Below are 17,719 nucleotides of genomic sequence, written 5' to 3' on the forward strand. Positions count from 1 at the left end.
TCAACCATATTAAAATAAACAACAGATGCTCCCAATTTTAGATATGTAATATTACACAGAATAATGGAAATAGATGCAGTTATTCAAGTAAAAAATTACATCATAAATGTTTTACAACATTTGGAGACATAGATATGAATTACAAAAGCATCACTATAAATGTATTGGTATATTTTGTACTTTGTCATCAGTTCTTGTGAAACAAAAAAGGCAAAAAAAAAAATGGATTTAGTACAAATTGGTTTGGTGCATGGTATTTAAGCGCTAAATGAAAATAAGTGCTGTCATAATTCAATATTCGACTATTAAGTTATTCACGTCAAAATGCACTTGCTTTTGATCAAGAATGCTGACAGTGACATCACCTTACAAAGACTGAACAAAACCCTGTGATTACTTCTGAACACTGACACATCTTCTACATTTAGACTTATGTAAATAATATTTGATTTTTAATTCAATTTTTTTATTTATTTAAATATTTATATAAATACCTTTTGTCTGCTACATCTGGTATCTGCTACATGTTTGTATTTTCAGACAAAATCATTAATTGTATATACAGCCAATTTCCATATTTAGATTTTTATTGTAATCCAGAGACTGGGTCATGTCGCATATGGATGACGTCACGGCGTGTTCCATCATGGCGGCTGAAGGCTGCGAGGAGATGAGCGGCAACGGGGAGCTCGAGGAGTCTCCAGGTATTATTTTGCAACCATTAATAAGCCTTTACCACGGAATTACGGATTGCTTCAGAGACGCGATCAGAAACCGCTGTAATGTGCATTCTCCTTTGGTAAATACTGTGACCGGACCTGTTTTAGAGGCAGGCGCGACGAGCTAGGCTAATATTGCTAATATGATTTTAACTACACACACCATTAAACACTGCAGAGTGTTGTGTGACAACTACATACAAAACTGACTTCATCTGTTTAACAAAGAGGCTGGTTTGTCATTATCACTTTCCGTTAAATTAAGGCTGAAATTAACCCAAATAACTGTGCTCTTCGCACTGTCAAAAGTAAATATACCGCTCTCTAAGGTTTCAATGAATAAATTATTTGTTAGAATGAGTTAATTAAATAGTTTTGTAGTATTGAAAATTATGATCAAGTATGACTTATTTTGACTACTCTTTATGTAACCTCATTGCTACCTACAACTACTTGTCCTGATGCGATAAATGTAAAGATATAGATATGGATTCAGCATATCTGTATCCTGAGTTACAATTAGAAATCAATGCTTAGGTTTAGTTTGCTTAAGTTATTTTTTCCCTTTCCCGTGAAAATAGTCAATTAATGAACAAGAAAGTTCATGAATTGCACATCACACCAATTATTAACACGTTTACTCTGTGGCTAAATTAACTCATATATATTCAACTTTCAAAATAATTGAAAATAATAACAAACAAAATATTTAGAGCATCCTTCTAAACCAACATTATTACAACATGTTCTGTGATGAACTGTATCATGATACAGATCTTACAATGTAATAAATGTCAAAATTGCAAGCAGGGTGACTTATTGTATTGTTTTTCTTAATCTAATTTTTGGAAAACTATATGAAGAGCACCACTATTTGCATGAGTGTTTAAATTTACACAGTCAAAACAGTGTGTTCTGCATTTACATTTATTACAGACCCTGCAGTTTTGCTTTTTCTGAGCAAAGACAGTAAGTCTATTGTCCACAATTGAGAATTGATACCATATCTAAACAATGTCTTTTGCAGCACTCAACTGTATTGATATGTTGTTACAAACTTGCCAGAGTAGAAGTGCTGAGAAAGCACATAAACAATAATTTTCAAAACCATGGAAAATTTTGAGAAATGAGAGGGGAGTGTGCATGTAACCAAATCATGGCTTCCTCTAAAGATGAAAAAGAGGACTGATGCATGATATCTCTTCCCTTTTAAAAGCTTTGGAGACCTCTGATGTCCCTGTACAACCTGGGGTGGAGATATTGGAGGAGAATGGTGGCGCCGCTGTGGCCCCTCCATGCCCTGATTCCACTTCCCTCTCCGTGTTACCCGCTACAGAGGATGAGGAGGGGGATCCGCCTGCAGACTTTGATCGTCTGTGGAAGGCCGCTCATGACAACCCACAGGACTTCACCAGCTGGACTGATCTTTTGCAATACTGCGAGCAGGAGGTGTGCATCTCATTAGGAGGAGGAACAATGAGTGGTTCTGGGTGAAATGAAAAACAAGCATATTTGTCTTTCAGTTATCATTACAATTAGACATTTGCGCTAACATTCTGGTTTCATTTATATTTTGGTGTTTCAGAGTCATGCTACAGCATCTCGGAGAGCACTGGAGGCCTTTCTTGCTCGCTACCCCCTCTGCTATGGCTACTGGAAGAAATTTGCTGATTTGGAGCGTCGTGCAGGGTACAACAACAAAGCAGAGGAGGTAAAACATCAGCAGGGATTTCTACTAATATCATTAAGAATTATTTTAGTACTATTAACATTTTTCCCACAGTTATGTCTATGAACTGCTGTTTTAAATGATTTTCTTTTTTAGGTATGTATCCAGGGCCTTCAGTCAATCCCTCTGAGTGTAGATCTGTGGATCCACTATATCAATCTGCTGCTGGGAACACTGGACATGAACCTACCTGAGTCACCCATGCGGATTCGGAGGTAAACAAACTGCACCCACCAACAGTACATATCAGAGCCATTATAGTAGTAATTAATTTGTCCCACTATTTTTTGGCCTCAACCCTCAGTGTATTTGAGGATGCGGTTACTGCAGCAGGTCTGGACTTCCACTCAGATCGGCTTTGGGATCTGTATATTGAATGGGAGAAGGAGCAGGGGAACACGAAGAACGCTGCTGCTGTCCTAGATAGAGTTCTCCAGGTCCCCACACAGCTCTACAACACCCACTATGACAAGTAAGAACATACACACAATTCACAGATGGAAAACTTGGCTTTCAGTCAGAGAGGTAAGGTTTAACAACAATATAACAACATTCAAAGTTAATATATAAAACAGCAAGACATAACAAAATAGAAGCTTAAGTGAGTGAAACAAGCATCATGCGAAATAAAAACAATTGAAACAGTGTAAGATACTAATGAACAAACAGTTGCTGGCAGGTCTTTATGGTATCTATCACCCTAACCTTTAAGGCAGGCCCTTTTTTAGTCAAGATGTCTCAGAGGAAATATACATTGCTGACGTAAAGTGAGATATGGCTTCATATTCAGAGATGTGATTTGTTGAAACTTGGTGTTTATGTTATTTAAGCACTAAATGAAAATAGGTGCTGTCTGAATACTTATTCAAGCCAAAATGTACTAGTTTTTGATCAACATTTAAACCAAACTTCAAGATTTTTTCCTGAACTCTTTTAAGGTTCAAGGCCCATCTGAACAGCCATGAACCCAAAGAGTTGCTTTCCTTAGAGGAGTATGAGGAGGTGAGGGCGTTGTGCCGGCAGACTCAGAAGGCTGAGCGTGCTGAACAGGCCCAGGAGGAAGAAGAGGAAAGACCGCCGGGGGAGGAAGAGCCGGCCACACCAGAAGGCACGGACACAGTGAGTGACACCTGAGTCAACCATGAGGAAGGGCTTCTCTCTTTTGTGATGAAAAATTTACATTTTTAAAGCTGTGTTTTGACAAGTGTAAGAGGTTGGTTTTGTAGCTCACCGGCCGATTGGCCATGAGCTATTGTGAATTGTGCCTTCGTCGCCGCCGCCGACTTTGTTGTTGTCTTTGTTAGCAATTTCTTCAAACATCTTCTTTGGTGGAATTACTAGTCTGATTCATTTCCAATTTTATATGTAGCTTTCTTGGGACAATGTCTACAAAGTTTGTTCGCAGTTTTGAGAAATTAAATTTTTGATGAATTTTTGAAATGTAAAAAAATTGCCATTACTTATAATGGGCCATATTTTGATTGATTATTCCATGGTAATGGTTAGAGATATCAATATAGTAACTATTGAGCACTGGTAGGACGTTATATATGGACATTTAATTTATTGAGTTATCCTCAAGTGAAAATACCACCCACTCCTCCCCACAACCCCGCAAATTCAAGTTGTTATTGATTCTTAACAGAACATGCTGGTGAGCTACAGGGCCATTGGTCCTATTTTATAATCTTTGCTCTTTGTTTGCAGGAGGAACTGATGCAGAAGATTAGGGAACAAGTTCTGGTTCGCAGGGATAAAGTGTACCAGCAGAATGAGGGAGAAGTACGCAAGAGATGGCACTTTGAAGATGCTGTGAGTCATATCAACAATCAGCCAAACTTCTGATGATAAAGAACAAAGAATCAAGAAATAATAAGAGACTTTGAAAATAAACACCTTCATCAAACTGCAAAATTAACACAGTGTTAGTTCACACTGTTATAGAAAAATCAACCTATGTAATGGAGCCTTGATAGTAACTGCTCAATAATCATTTGTTTTATACCTGTTTTACATATATCCCCTGTCTCTGATAAGACCCGATTGGCCAAAATCTTCTGTTGTTGGCTAGATTTTCTGAGGCCTGAAAGCAGAGCCAAGAGTAGGTAGAGCAATCTCATTTCCTCTCAGACTACTTGAATTACAATACTTTAAAAGGTTAATTTGGAATTTCTGCCCAATGATTCCAACTGGACTTTTAACTGACTCTAGAAACTTTCATTTCTGTCTCCACCATGTAGATTAAACGACCTTACTTCCACGTCAAACCCCTCGACCGTCTCCAACTGCGAGCTTGGCACTCCTATTTGGACTGGGAGATAGCTCAGCTTACCAGCGACACCAGAGACCCCAACCAAGGTTACCACATGATGGAAATACTGTTTTCATCAGGGTGAAGAATGTTGTGGAAAGCAGTAATTATACTTTTTTTTTTTTTTTTTTTACTAGACTTAAACCAGGCAGCTACAGAGGGGTCAGAGGTCACGGTACAGCCTCAGGATGAATCAGAGAGGAGTGTGGTTGCCCTTGACGACCACAGGGTTCGCATCCTGTTTGAGCGCTGCCTGATTGCCTGCGCTTTGTATGAGGAGTGCTGGATCAGGGTATGAAAATAAATGTGTGCGAGTGGTAGAACCATATTCACAGGATTTGTTTTCTTATGCACATTGACATTTTATAGCATTATTGTGTTTATAATAGTATGTGTATGATTCAGACCCTGTAGACTAGTTTGAAAAGAAAATAATATTTTTCATCTACAAGTGATGTGTTAATGTTACATGTGTGTATAGATTATCAGTGCCTAAAATGTGCTTGTGTGTACTGTCCAGTATGTCCAGTATCTGGAGCCGCAGAGTGTGGACGAGGCTCGGACTGTGTTCAGACGAGCCTGTGAGATCCACCTGACGCACAAACCCAACATCCATATGCAGTGGGCCACCTTTGAGGAGAGGCATGGTAAAAAGAAACATTGGCAACAAATATGGTTAAATTTAAGTCTTTTTATTCATGAATGAAGTAGACTTACATGTTAGTGCAGAGGTGGTCACCAATGTGAACACAAAATAATATTAGGTGGTTGAAGGCTTTATGTTTTTTCTGTTTTCCAGTGACTTAAAATAATACCCAAAGTTTCTAAATCAAACAGGTACTTGCATTTAGTGCTGGTGGTTTCAAGTTTATTCTCAAGCATGGCACTAAATGTGTAATTCTTGAGTTTTCATTTAACTTGCATTTACAATTTTTTGAGGCAACTGTGGAAGTGACATTAACTTCACTCTGCTTTTAAGATCCCATTTAGGCCTAAATTTCACATTTTAGACTTTTAGGAACCTGTAGAAACAAAGCTCTTTTATTACCATTTAATCGGGTTATCAGCAGACTCAGAGTGAATGTACAGAAGCTTCATTAAGTTTATTTGCTATGCAGACACCAAGTATTGTCAGCAATCTTAAAACTGAAAAATATATTAGAGCTGTGATTTAGTTTTATCCAAAACATGACTGACAATAAGGACGTCAATGAGTAAACCTATTAACATGTGTAGGCATAAGGACCTTGGTCATTATATAAGTCAGTGAAACTATTGTAGTGCTGTTCTCAACATCTTTTCACTAAAAACCCCCCACATCATCCTCTGTATCAGGTGACTTAACTGAGGCCCGGCGAATACTGGAAGCCCTAGAGAAAAACCTACCCGGGTTGGCGGTGGTACGTCTCCGCAGGGCCGGTTTGGAGAGACGAGCAGGACAGCTGGACCAATCAGAGGCCTTGCTGCAAGAGGCGGTGACAGAATCTAAAGAAAAGCCCACGTTACATGCTTTCTACTCCATTAAACTGGCTCGTCTGCTGCTGAAGCTCAGCAGAAACCCCAGCAGGGCCAGAATAGTCCTACAGGAGGCGCTGGAAATTAGTCCGGTGAGAAACAATTACAGATACACTGCAAAAATACAGATGTACTGTGGTGGATGGTAGTTTGCATCCTCACTTTTTATATGTTGTGCATACTTTTAGCTGGAATTTCTTTATCTTTAAAATAAATGTCAATTTGTGACTGTTCAGACATCAAACATGTTGATTCAGTAGCAGTTATTCACCTCTGATTTGTCGTGGTTTCCATCTTCCTCCCTCAGGATAACGATAAACTCCATATGAATCTGTTAGAACTGGAGGTGTCGGGGGACCCGTGGACCTCAACCGAGGCAGTGCAGGAGTGTGTAAGACGAGCCTTGGCAGCTCCCCTCGATCCACACACCAAGATCCTCTTCTCTGAGAGGGGTCTGCAGTACATAGAGGACTATAGCAACTCCATTCAAAGGTGAGGAAACAGAAACACTCTGACTTGGTCTTTTTGACTCTGATGGTTTCACAGACTCTGATGGTCTGCTTTGGTCCTCTGCAGTGTGGTGTCAGTTTATGAGGGACACCAGAAACTAGTTAAGGAGCTTGGTGGGACAAAGAGAGGAGCAGAGAATGGGTGAGAAATATTTCTGCAACTGGAAGTTGGAAAAAAAAAGCCCACTTATCTGGAGGTGGACTTCATTTATAGGGACTATAAATATCAGTCTAGAAGTTGCGTTGTGGCTGATCCTCCATTTCATTCACAGGGACGAGGATCCAGAGAAGCTGAGCAAAGCTGACGATGGTTCAGCTGTTCCTGTATCTGCACAAGTCCCACCTACAATGCCTCATGTTCCCATCACCACACCCCCTCCTCCTATGATGGGCAGTGACCAGAGTGGTTACAGTGGATACGGGAGCTGGTACCAGGTATGATTATTCATACAGGGTTTTAAAGTTTCTGTAACCGTAACTTACCAGCAAGTTTTACAATTATGTTGACATAATTGCCAGACGACTAGTAAAGTATTATATCTTATCTGCACCAAAAGCCACATTTGCTCATAATTGTTATATTTTACAAATCAGAAAAAGGGGGTAATAGTCTGAAAACACTAAAAGTTATATTGTCATTTATCCAGACCTGTAAACGAATGAAATCAAATCTCATATGGTGTAAGAACTCTGTATCTTTTACCTAAAGAAAAGAATATAAACTTTGTAAATAAACCAATGAGGTCAGACTGAACAAGAGTGAGGTCCATACAAATACAGAAGAATCAGACAAGGCTACATTTGATGGTTCACTTTAAAGTACAACATACTAGTAGGATGAGGGCAAGGTCCGTGTATGTTGCGGCCATCCGATTTCCATTTTGAACCCTCCCGCTGCCTTCCACATCCACATCCCATAGACGAAGGCAGCGGAAAGGGGTCAAATTGACCCCAAGGAATACACAAAATGAAAAACAGAAAATGACCTGGACTTGTAGGGGACTTGTACCCTGTTGTTCTTAAAATAAAAAAAAAAAGGGAAACGGCTCTTTAACTGACTTCAGGTGCTTTGGAAAATGGAAATTTGGAATTGATAAAAACATTGTTCCTTTTCCATTCCCAATTTTGCCATAAGTAGGTTTTTTTTAATGACTCAGAAGAGTTTTCCAGCGAGCCCCATAAAACCAAAGAAAATGTTTGTAGTTCAGATTTGTTAGGTGCAAGAAGATGTCTTTAGATCAATACAGTGGTACCTTGACCTATGAGTTTAATTTGTTACGTGACCGAGCTTGTAACTCAGTTTGCTTGTATATCAAATCAACTTTCATTCATTCATCATCTGAATCTGCTTCATTCTCACTAGGGTCACTGGAGCCTATCCCAGCTACTTGTGGGTGAAGGAAATGCTATTAAGTATTTAAGTAACTATGTGTAACTTATAATGAACTTATCTCCAACGCATATTGATGTAGGTAGACATATTTGACATGCTCTTTTCACCTCTTCCAGACACGCAGCAATAACAAAATACCGTCTGTTTTCTCTATTTCATTTTTCAATTTCAAAATGGAAATCAGATGGCCGCAACGTAAACGGACCAGGCAGGTATGCCAAAAGGTGCTGTTCAAGCTGTTCTTTGTTTACCTTTTGTACTTTTTTTCCCCCCTCCAGCAACCACAGTATGGCAGCTACGGCTATCAGAACACCTGGAACTACAACCAGGGCTACTACCCTCCCAGCTAAAGTAACACAAACTGACAGCTGAAAGCCACAGGAAGCAGTGAGATGCAGGATGAACAAAAAGAGACTGAGCCACCCAGTCCTGCTGGTTCACCTGCTAAAACACACCAGAGCATCATTTCCTCTCCGTCCTTCCTCTGAGTTACCTCACAGTCCAGGATTTGTGAAAATGTTACATGTCTGGTCATTTCAGTGTTGATTCTGGGGGGACAGGTGGAAAAACGATGCAAGGAAACAGTCTCTCTTCATCATTTTGGCTGTTTTAATCAGAACTATTTTTCTATTTGTGTGCAAGCCAACCCTTTTGCCTGTATTTTAAAGTCATCTGATGTATCAAATTTTACAGGTGATGTATAAGTGGCATTTTTTACCATTCCACAATTTAGGGTTTTTGTTGCTTTTCTATTGTATATAAAGGTATTTTATAGTGTGTCACAATATTGTTTGGTGTTATTTTGTCTCGATTAACTCATCCAAAGACATGCACTGATAGGTTAATTGGTTAATCTAAATTGCCCATAGGTGTGAATGTGAGAGTGATTGTTTGTCTCTATATGTCAGCCCTGTGATGAACTGGTGACTTGTCCAGGGTGTACCCCGCCTTCGCCCATATGTAGCTGGGATAGGCTCGAAGCGACCCCTGTGACCCTAGTGAGGATAAAGTGGGTTCAGAACATGAATGAATGAATAACTCATAATAACATGGTGTCGAGATATTTGAGGCTAATTTAATAGAAAACAAGCCTCGAACTATGTTGAAAAATAACATTTGCTAATTTCATGTCAATTTCAAGTCTAAATAATTTTGAAAGAAATCTGACAATTTATAAATAATATTCAGGTCACTGAGGGTGAACAGTGATCACAGCTAATTTTTACAACTAATAGCCTTTAACAGAATTCTGTGGCCAACTATAGTTGAGCAGCGATATTGTCTACCAGTGTTAAGTCAGTGGCCCTTAACTCATTAATTCTCCTGGGTTTTATGCCCTCTTTGATGTGTTTTGAACAGTTCAGTGTTTCAGGTACTCTCTCGATTGTGGAGTGAGGGAAATATGAGCTGAAACGTCCAACCTTGTATTTGATACTTGTAGTTTTTACGTCTTTTATTTCATGAAGACTGCCAAGTCAGAAACAGACTGGATGACATGGAAAATGTAAAAAAGGAAATCACCAGGCCCCATCTCTCCAGTTTGTTTTTCATTTTGACTAATATGAGCTCCACATATTTAATGTTTAGTCTGGTTATCTTCAGTTTGTCTGTTAAGATACATCCATTCTAGACAGTCAGGTTGCAACACATTCAAGAAAAAGTTGAATCAGAGGCAATTTAGGACCAGTAATGAGTAAGAAATAATTCATCAGCAATATCATTTGAAAAAGAGGATATTACCATTTGACTGTAATTGTGATTTGGTATAAAATGAGCATAGAGCAAAGTTCTAGTCCTTCAGGAGCAAAGGTATACAGAGGAATTAAAAAAATAAGATTAAAAGCAATGTTCCACAAAGGAAAATAGGAAAGGATAAGGATATTTCACCCAATGTAGTCCCACATAATTAAAATAAAGGAATCTGGTTGTATTTAAAAGGTGTCACTGGGGTTAATGTTCGCCCATAGGTGTGAATGTGAGAGGGAATGGTTGTTCATCTGTGTATGTCAGCCCTGAGATGAACTGGCGACATGTCCAGGGTGAACCTTACCTTCACCTGTTAGTAGCTGGGATAGACCCCACCATCCTCACAACCCTCTACAGGACTAAGCAGTTCAGAAAATGAATGACTGAAGGAATAAAAGGTATATATACACACACACATACACACACACTAAGCCTAAGGTGAAAACCCTTGATCTCTAATACGGTGCTGGACTGACCAGATGGAGAATCTGGAGCATCTTGAAATGCAAAATGTGACTAAAACACCATGTACTGCACCATGACACTTTAGTTTGTAGAAACAATGGAATGAAGTCCCACAACAAAGACAAAGTTCAACAAATGTCTTTTAGGTGTTGTGACAACAAGTTGCAACATTACAACGTGGTAAATTTTTTACTCTCCCAAATAGTCTTGAATGTGTTGCAGGACTGGATGTCAGGGATTTGACAATGAAATTACCAGAAAAATGTAAGTAATTAATATCACTGCTTTCTTTTTTATTTCATATTTTCTAGTCTGTCCCAATTTTTTTTCTGATTTGTGGTTGTTGCTTTTTAAAAAAGTCAATCCAGTCACAATTCTCCATGTCAGCTTTATTTTAAGTGGTTTCTTAGTGATTAACTGTCAGTATATTTTAACATATAAAAAACTGATAAAGTATGTATGCCACAAAATCAGGAAGATTGTGGGGAAGTAAATTTAAGGCCCTTTCAGAACCAATCGAGTAGATCTTATGTGATACTTTATTATCAATGCATGTAAAGATCAGGGTAAAACTGAAGAGTTGAGTTTTGACTGTTTTATAAATGTACTGTTGAAAAACATGAGCAGTGCTTCTTAAAGTATCAATCAAAAGCCAGCCACCTTAACTGAGTAAAAGTCATTAGAAAGATCGATGAAAACAAGCCAACCATTATTGTTGGTCATTCATTCTCTGAGTAGTCCTGCTCTGAGTTTTACCTCTTGGCTATAGTTCAGGTAGCTGGTTATTAAATGATACTCAGATATGGAGTCTCTCTTCTGGGTCAGTCTCTTTCTGGTGTTTTGTGTTGATAGTGTAGTGGTGAGGTAGGCTCACAGAGAACATCCTCCTGATCTCACTTTTTGGTAACAAGCAGTACAGCCGAAGGCACCAAACCTAAACGGAACACAGAAAAGAAAAGGTCCAGAACTGATGCAGTTACTTGGAGCATTGTTCATCAAGCACTTAAGATTTGATAAGACTAGCAGCCTGTTTATGTGTTACTTTAAGTGTTACTATACATTAGAGGGAACTAATGGCACTTTTTCACCACATGGAACCAACTTGACCTACTTTGGGTATCTTCTGAATGTCTGCACCTCCTGTAGCCACAGGGTGGCTTTGCAGGACACCATATATAGTAGTATAGAATAATAAATTAATATAATGTAAATCAATATGATATCACTAAAGCAGGTAGAATGTAGTAAATTAGCTTTTTAAGAGACTGGTATTTGTTCAGTTCCATGTAGTAAATTGATGATGCAACCCATTCAATAGTGCAGTGTTTTCACATCACAGAATAGACATATGCAGTAGCTTAATGGTACATTACAATGGGGAAACTGGTAAACAGAACAACAGATAGTGTTTCTATGTAAAAATGACTAATGTTTACATTTGTCATCAATTTCAGTGACTTTTTTTTATGTATTCAAGGGTTAATACAGCTGTAGAACAGCACCATTTCACTGTTCCGGTCCAGAACTCACCCAGCTCTTTGAGGGGCTTCTCCATGTCCAGCTCGGTGTAGACATGACGGGGATACAGTGACAGCAGTGTGAAGTCCTGACCCTCAGGTGTGTTGCCGTTCATTTGTACATAGACGCGCACTGCCGCCAGCGGCTCCTGGGCCTTGAAGACTGTTGTGATGGTCGAGCCGTCCAATAGACGTACCTGTCAAAAAAGAGCAAAAGTAAGTGAAAGAGAAGCCTGGCAAGTGGACAATGGTCAAAGAACATGGTCTGTCACATGAAAGATGTTTCACTAAAATAAACAATATTTTTGTCATTGTGCCAAGCTATAACAAATGAAACACAATACAGATATGAGATATAGACAGATCAATTAAAAGGGAACATAAAAATAAAATGAATATTGGTGTCTTGTTCCAGACTTCTCACTTGCTGCCTACTAGGTTTTTTTTTTAACAATTTGTAAGAAAATTAGAAAATAGAAAAATAGTTTATCAGGCCAGGTTTGTCAAAATGACAACAATTGACAGACTATATTTAGTTCTCTTCAATTTGTACTTCAGTCTACAGCTGTATTTAATATAAATGAAAGCTCTACCTGTATCCTAGACTCATCATACTCCTTCTTAGTGGGTGGAGGACCCTGACTGGTGGGTGATGAGGGACTTGGCTGAGCAGGCTGAGATGACGTAGCCGTGGTGGAAGATCCACCACCTCCGAACTGACCGAACAGGGGAAAAACACTTACATTTATACCTTTTCCAACAGAGGTGGTATGAAAACAGACTGGGAGGGGAGTTGTACAAAGGGAGAACGTACCTTCTGTGCTCGCTCCTCTCTGTCTCGTGCTATTTCTCTTTGACCCTTTGCCTAAAGGGAATGAAGATGAAATGACAGGAAATGAGGTGAATGTAGTATTTCTAATAAAATTAGAGATGAACTCGGCTTGAAAGGTAAAAAGTCTCTTTATTCACATATGCAGTTAGTTAGGCTGACAGTTCTCTTTTTTTTTTTTTTTTTTAAATCGGTTTAAATGCTGTAAAATACCTGAATTTTCTCTATTTTTGAATTCAAAATTATTTAATGACATTAAACCAAAAAGTTGCATCTTATTTTCTGTTTGGTATGTGATTATTTGCAAGCCTGTTTCACACTTTTAATCACTGTCCCTCAAAGATGACAAAAATACTAAAATAATACTATTTCAGTCTGATTTTCAAGATTGCCTTTTGTGTATTTTTTCTTTCTTTTTGGACAATGATCCAAGACGTAGGTCAAATGCTGCAAATGCTTTAAAGACAAGGAAAAACAATGAGAACATCATGCATCCCAGCTCAAGCATTATAAAGGGGTTACTCTATCAACTCAGACTTCATTACTACATATCAGTTACACATAAGACCTAACCTTGCCAGCTTGTCCTCCATCTTCTCTCGCCTGCGCTGCTCAGCTAACTTCTTCATATCATCATCCTGTAGCTTTTGGCGGATCTGCTGCAGTTCTTGGCCCTGCCTCCTTCGCTGTTTCTCCTTCTCCACCTCCTCTGCTCGCTCACGCTCTCTTCTCTCTGCTTGTTTCACCCGCATCAGCTCCTCTAGCCTGACAATCAGAAAAACAACAGCTTACCAATAAATGGCCAGATCTGTCCATTTCCACTTCATAATTGGCTTGATTCAAATGTAGTGCCTGATTTAATGGATGTTATCGTTAAAAATTAATTTAATTGCGTATGTACTCAGACCTTTTGACTTGATCACGTTTCTCTTCCTCTGTCATCGGCCGTTTTATACCTTCCTGGGTTGTAATGAAGTCGCCATCCCTATCTGACAAGACAAATAACATCAACTCAGAAAAAGAAAGATAAATACTTTGTGGGACTGAGAAATCTTATTGTTGACCACAAACCAAAGCAAAAATCAAAGTCTCACTGTGAGAATGACAGGCTCTCAGAGAGGTCACAAAAAAAACCACATTAATGACAGATACAGCTCAAAAGCCTTTGCTGCATATTTAATGACTATGTATAGCAAAAGCAAATGCAGAAATAGAAACAGAAACTGAGAGCTTTAGGTACAACACTGGAGCCATTTTAAGCACCACCTACCAATCAATTAATGTAAAATCAATGTGTAGAGCATTAAAACAAACTTTTCCCAGATGTAATGGTTGTACTTGGTCCTACTTGATTTCATTAACAAGCTTTTTGGAAATTTTTTACACAAATGTGGTGATTATGGTCCATATGTGAAATTATACATTTTTTGTTGAAAAAACTAACTTCCTTCCACCTGCATACTTAAGTCTTCCATAAACTAAGGGAAACACTGGAACCTAAACACCACACAAGTCCTCTGACAACCACACAGTCTATAACAATCCAGTGCAGCAGCTCACCTTCAGCAGTGTCTCCTAGTGTCATCTGTGCGCTGGGCTCATTGTCTGATGCTCCTTCCAGGACATTCCCCACAGGTGGCACGTAAGGCTCATCGATGTCTGGGTCATTCTCATGTTCCATTAACCTGAGGGAAACAATTCAAAACATGGACCATAATACAGTTTCCATCATCATTCATAACCTTTAGCTACATCAACATGAGTGTACTTTTAGTAATTACATAGAAATTAAACAGCAACATCTATCATTGTCAAATTGTTGGTTATCTTCAGATTCGCTTCAACTCAAAACACAAAGTACTGCTATTACACTGGCCTTAATTACAGGCAATGAGGATACTGTCTGACACTGGCTTTCAAGTATCAGGCAGAACTGACCTCACTGCTAATACTGAATTAAATGTGTATAAAAAAATTAGTTTCAACAAAACATCTCCATGGGAGAATAAAACAACTCAAATGTACATTTTTATCCATTCTTCCAAAAATGTTCAGTAAATGCACTTTGCTGCCAGATCCAAACAAAATGTTGGTCACAGCTACAAACATAACGCCAACAAACACTTCTAACACTGAAAAATAATGTCACATTGTTTTTCTGGATCTGTGAAACTAAGACTGCAAAAAGGAAAAAAAATAAAATAAAAAAGACTGCCTAAATCACACAAAACTTTCATGTATACACACACACACACAAGTACACACACATTTAACATCTGTAAAAAGACTGTCTTAAAATACTATCATATGGTTTTTGTTGTTTTTTTTTTTTCCAAAATAGGAAGCTTTCTGAAAAACAAAAATGGCATGTAAAATACTAAGACTGATTCAGGTTGTGACACACATATCGCAATATGGTTTGTATTTAAATTTTTATTTTAACCAATTGATGACCCCACCACCCATTTTGGGTCCTGGCCCGAAGCTGAAGAACAGCAGCTTTAGTGAAATTCAGTTATGTAATTCAACTACATGACTTTTGTTTTAAGTTATCATGAATTGTTTGGAACAAAAAGCACATTGCATGCGCACACTTACAAAAGAGAAAAATGCTGAGTCTCGCAGTGCATTGTTGCGCAAGTTACACAGCCACAAGACAACAAACTGCTGTGATGCTACATTTAAGAAAACAGCAATCAACCATTGTGCTTTGAACAATAAACAAAAATTTTTAAAATTTTTTCTCTTGATTTCCTTTGGCCTCAATCCTCAATTACGGGGAAAACGAAAAAATCCATAATTTTTGTCAAAGGCTTTGATTAGAAATACCCAGGTAAATAGGCAAAATATGGCTAGGAGGGTTTCCTTTATTAGTTTGTTAGTTCTGTTTGTTTTGTTTAAATAAGAATAAAAACAAAGACATTCACTAGTGACCAAATTGTTGTTTGAAACATCCGTTTTTCCCCAGTATTTCACAATTGTGAAACTCTAATGTTTTTAATTAACTTCATAACTTTTGCAGACCTGGAACATCAGATTTTCAAAGTACATGACTTGCCTTTCAGGATCGAGGTAAACTCTGTTCAAGAAATGAAAGGTAGTAACTGTTTTTTAGGTGATCAAGAGGTTATTATGATGATGTTTCAAGTGGATGTTAATCTGAGTATGACTGACATGTTCATTTCTGTTTGTCTCCAACTCACCAGTCCATAGCTTGTTCAATTCCCTGGTTTCCAGTGTTGGCCACAGCTTTCTCCCTGCAGACAGACATGTGAATTCTATTGGTTTCTACTTATTTCACAGATGTTTGTTCAAGCTTTGAAATTAATGAATAACTTAATCACTTACGCTCTGTTCCTGTCAAAGCCCATCTCTAACAGACTCTCTAGTGTTGTTACCTCTGCCATCTTCACCTGAAAAACAGATTATGTACATACCGGCATATTAACACTATTTGTCTGCTGCCGTTTTAGCAAATTGCTACACAAAGGATATCTCTGCTATAAGTCACATGAGGACTTTTATAACACATCTGTACACTATAGCACACCTTTAATAGCTACTTTAAATCAACACCTCATGACTTTCCTTTAGCTCAGTCTGGGTATAAAACAGCTGCATTACCACTGCACTTGGTTTATAAGCCTTTAGATCAGCTCTACTAGACTATCACTCTTAAGAAACACTTGTTTATCAATGCTATTTGGTTGTAGCTATTTAATATCAGAACTAATAATACACTTAGCGCTAAAATTAGCATTGTGTCGCTAACGTTCAAATATCGAAAGCTACATGGGAAGCCTCGCTAGCTCACACAATTAAAACGAACTAAAAACACCGACAGACTCTCAGTAATTTAGACTGTCGGATTGTGTTTGTATGCTACATATAAAGGCTCAAATAAGTGTTATTTTCCTCTCTTTATTGGTAATGACAGCTAAGAAATTCAACAAGACAGCGTTAGTTAGCTACTCACACATCAGTTAACGCCGCTTCAACTGTACGGAAACCCAGAAAGGTCAAACAGAACGACACCAGAGAAGCGTTTTTTTCAAGTTTTGGGGGCGTTTTCACATGATGGTATGGGCCAGATGGAGGTCTATAAAATAAAAAGGTGTACGATGATGGCGATGTTGCAAAACTTTATTTCGAACTGAAGAAAGAACAAAGTCATTGACGGAAACGAAAGGAAAAGGGAAAAAAGACAGAAACACAGCTTTCAACAGAACTCTCCAGAATACAGAAACCAATGCGCCAAGCCCACCTCAGCTGCCAGAGTATGCATTACCACATGTCAAAACACTGCAGACAACATCAGTGAGGATAGAAGTAACTCTTCTAGTGTTTGAATTTAAGCAAATACAAGCATTCTGATCCTTTACATGAGTAGAGTTAATAATCACAACACATTACAGAGTTACTCAATTGCAAAAACAAGGCTTAAATTTGAAATGTTACTTTAGTTGTATTTTAAAACTATAATTGGTGTTAAGGTACTATACCATATATTATAATATAAATACTATACTATGCTATACTAAACTATACTATACTATACTATACTATAACTGGTAAGTGTCAAATAAATACTGTTGGAATAAAATATGTTACCTCTTCTCATGAAATGACTGTGTCAATGTGATTTATTCTTGATAGGTCAAGTGTAACTGTCTGGGACTTAGTAGGTAATCAGTGCACATTGATATTTTAGGGGGTTTTAGGGAGTTTTGTATATTGCACATTTTATACATTATTCAGTATGTATATTAAAACCTTTCCAAAGCAGAAAGTGAAATATGTAAACGATTATTTCCCTCTGAAAGATATTGGATCAGAAGGTAAAGGGCCATATATTATAGTATGAAAAATTCAATTAAAACAGTGTCCTATCATGAAATAAGTTTTGAATTGTTACTTTATTTTACTATCATTCAGTATGTATTGTTTTAGAAGTACTTATTTGACATAACTTTACTTTTTTTTTTT

At 38.0% G+C, this 17,719-nt stretch overlaps 2 protein-coding genes across 2 annotated transcripts; one reads left to right on the forward strand and one right to left on the reverse strand.

Annotated features, from left to right (window-relative positions):
- The first annotated feature begins 613 nt into the window (after positions 1-613).
- Positions 614-8,961, forward strand: LOC115427447 (pre-mRNA-processing factor 39). Its single transcript, XM_030146001.1, has 15 exons — positions 614-704; positions 1,936-2,168; positions 2,305-2,430; positions 2,545-2,663; positions 2,753-2,920; positions 3,387-3,567; positions 4,156-4,260; positions 4,689-4,806; positions 4,897-5,051; positions 5,280-5,406; positions 6,095-6,366; positions 6,582-6,766; positions 6,851-6,925; positions 7,056-7,218; positions 8,455-8,961. The coding sequence occupies exons 1-15, from the start codon at positions 620-622 to the stop codon at positions 8,524-8,526; spliced, it is 2,184 nt and encodes a 727-aa protein (XP_030001861.1). The 5' UTR covers positions 614-619; the 3' UTR covers positions 8,527-8,961.
- A 1,728-nt stretch (positions 8,962-10,689) lies between these two features.
- ubxn1 (UBX domain protein 1) lies at positions 10,690-16,782 on the reverse strand. The gene is given in 11 exon segments (XM_030146043.1): positions 10,690-11,321; positions 11,918-12,101; positions 12,498-12,620; positions 12,719-12,750; positions 12,753-12,769; positions 13,307-13,498; positions 13,641-13,722; positions 14,294-14,418; positions 15,937-15,990; positions 16,082-16,146; positions 16,710-16,782. Coding segments are annotated over 10 exon segments (909 nt in total). The 5' UTR covers positions 16,141-16,146; positions 16,710-16,782; the 3' UTR covers positions 10,690-11,280.
- Positions 16,783-17,719: the final 937 nt, after the last annotated feature.

Source organism: Sphaeramia orbicularis, chromosome 10 (assembly GCF_902148855.1).
Source record: "Sphaeramia orbicularis chromosome 10, fSphaOr1.1, whole genome shotgun sequence".
Lineage (NCBI taxonomy): Eukaryota > Metazoa > Chordata > Actinopteri > Kurtiformes > Apogonidae > Sphaeramia > Sphaeramia orbicularis.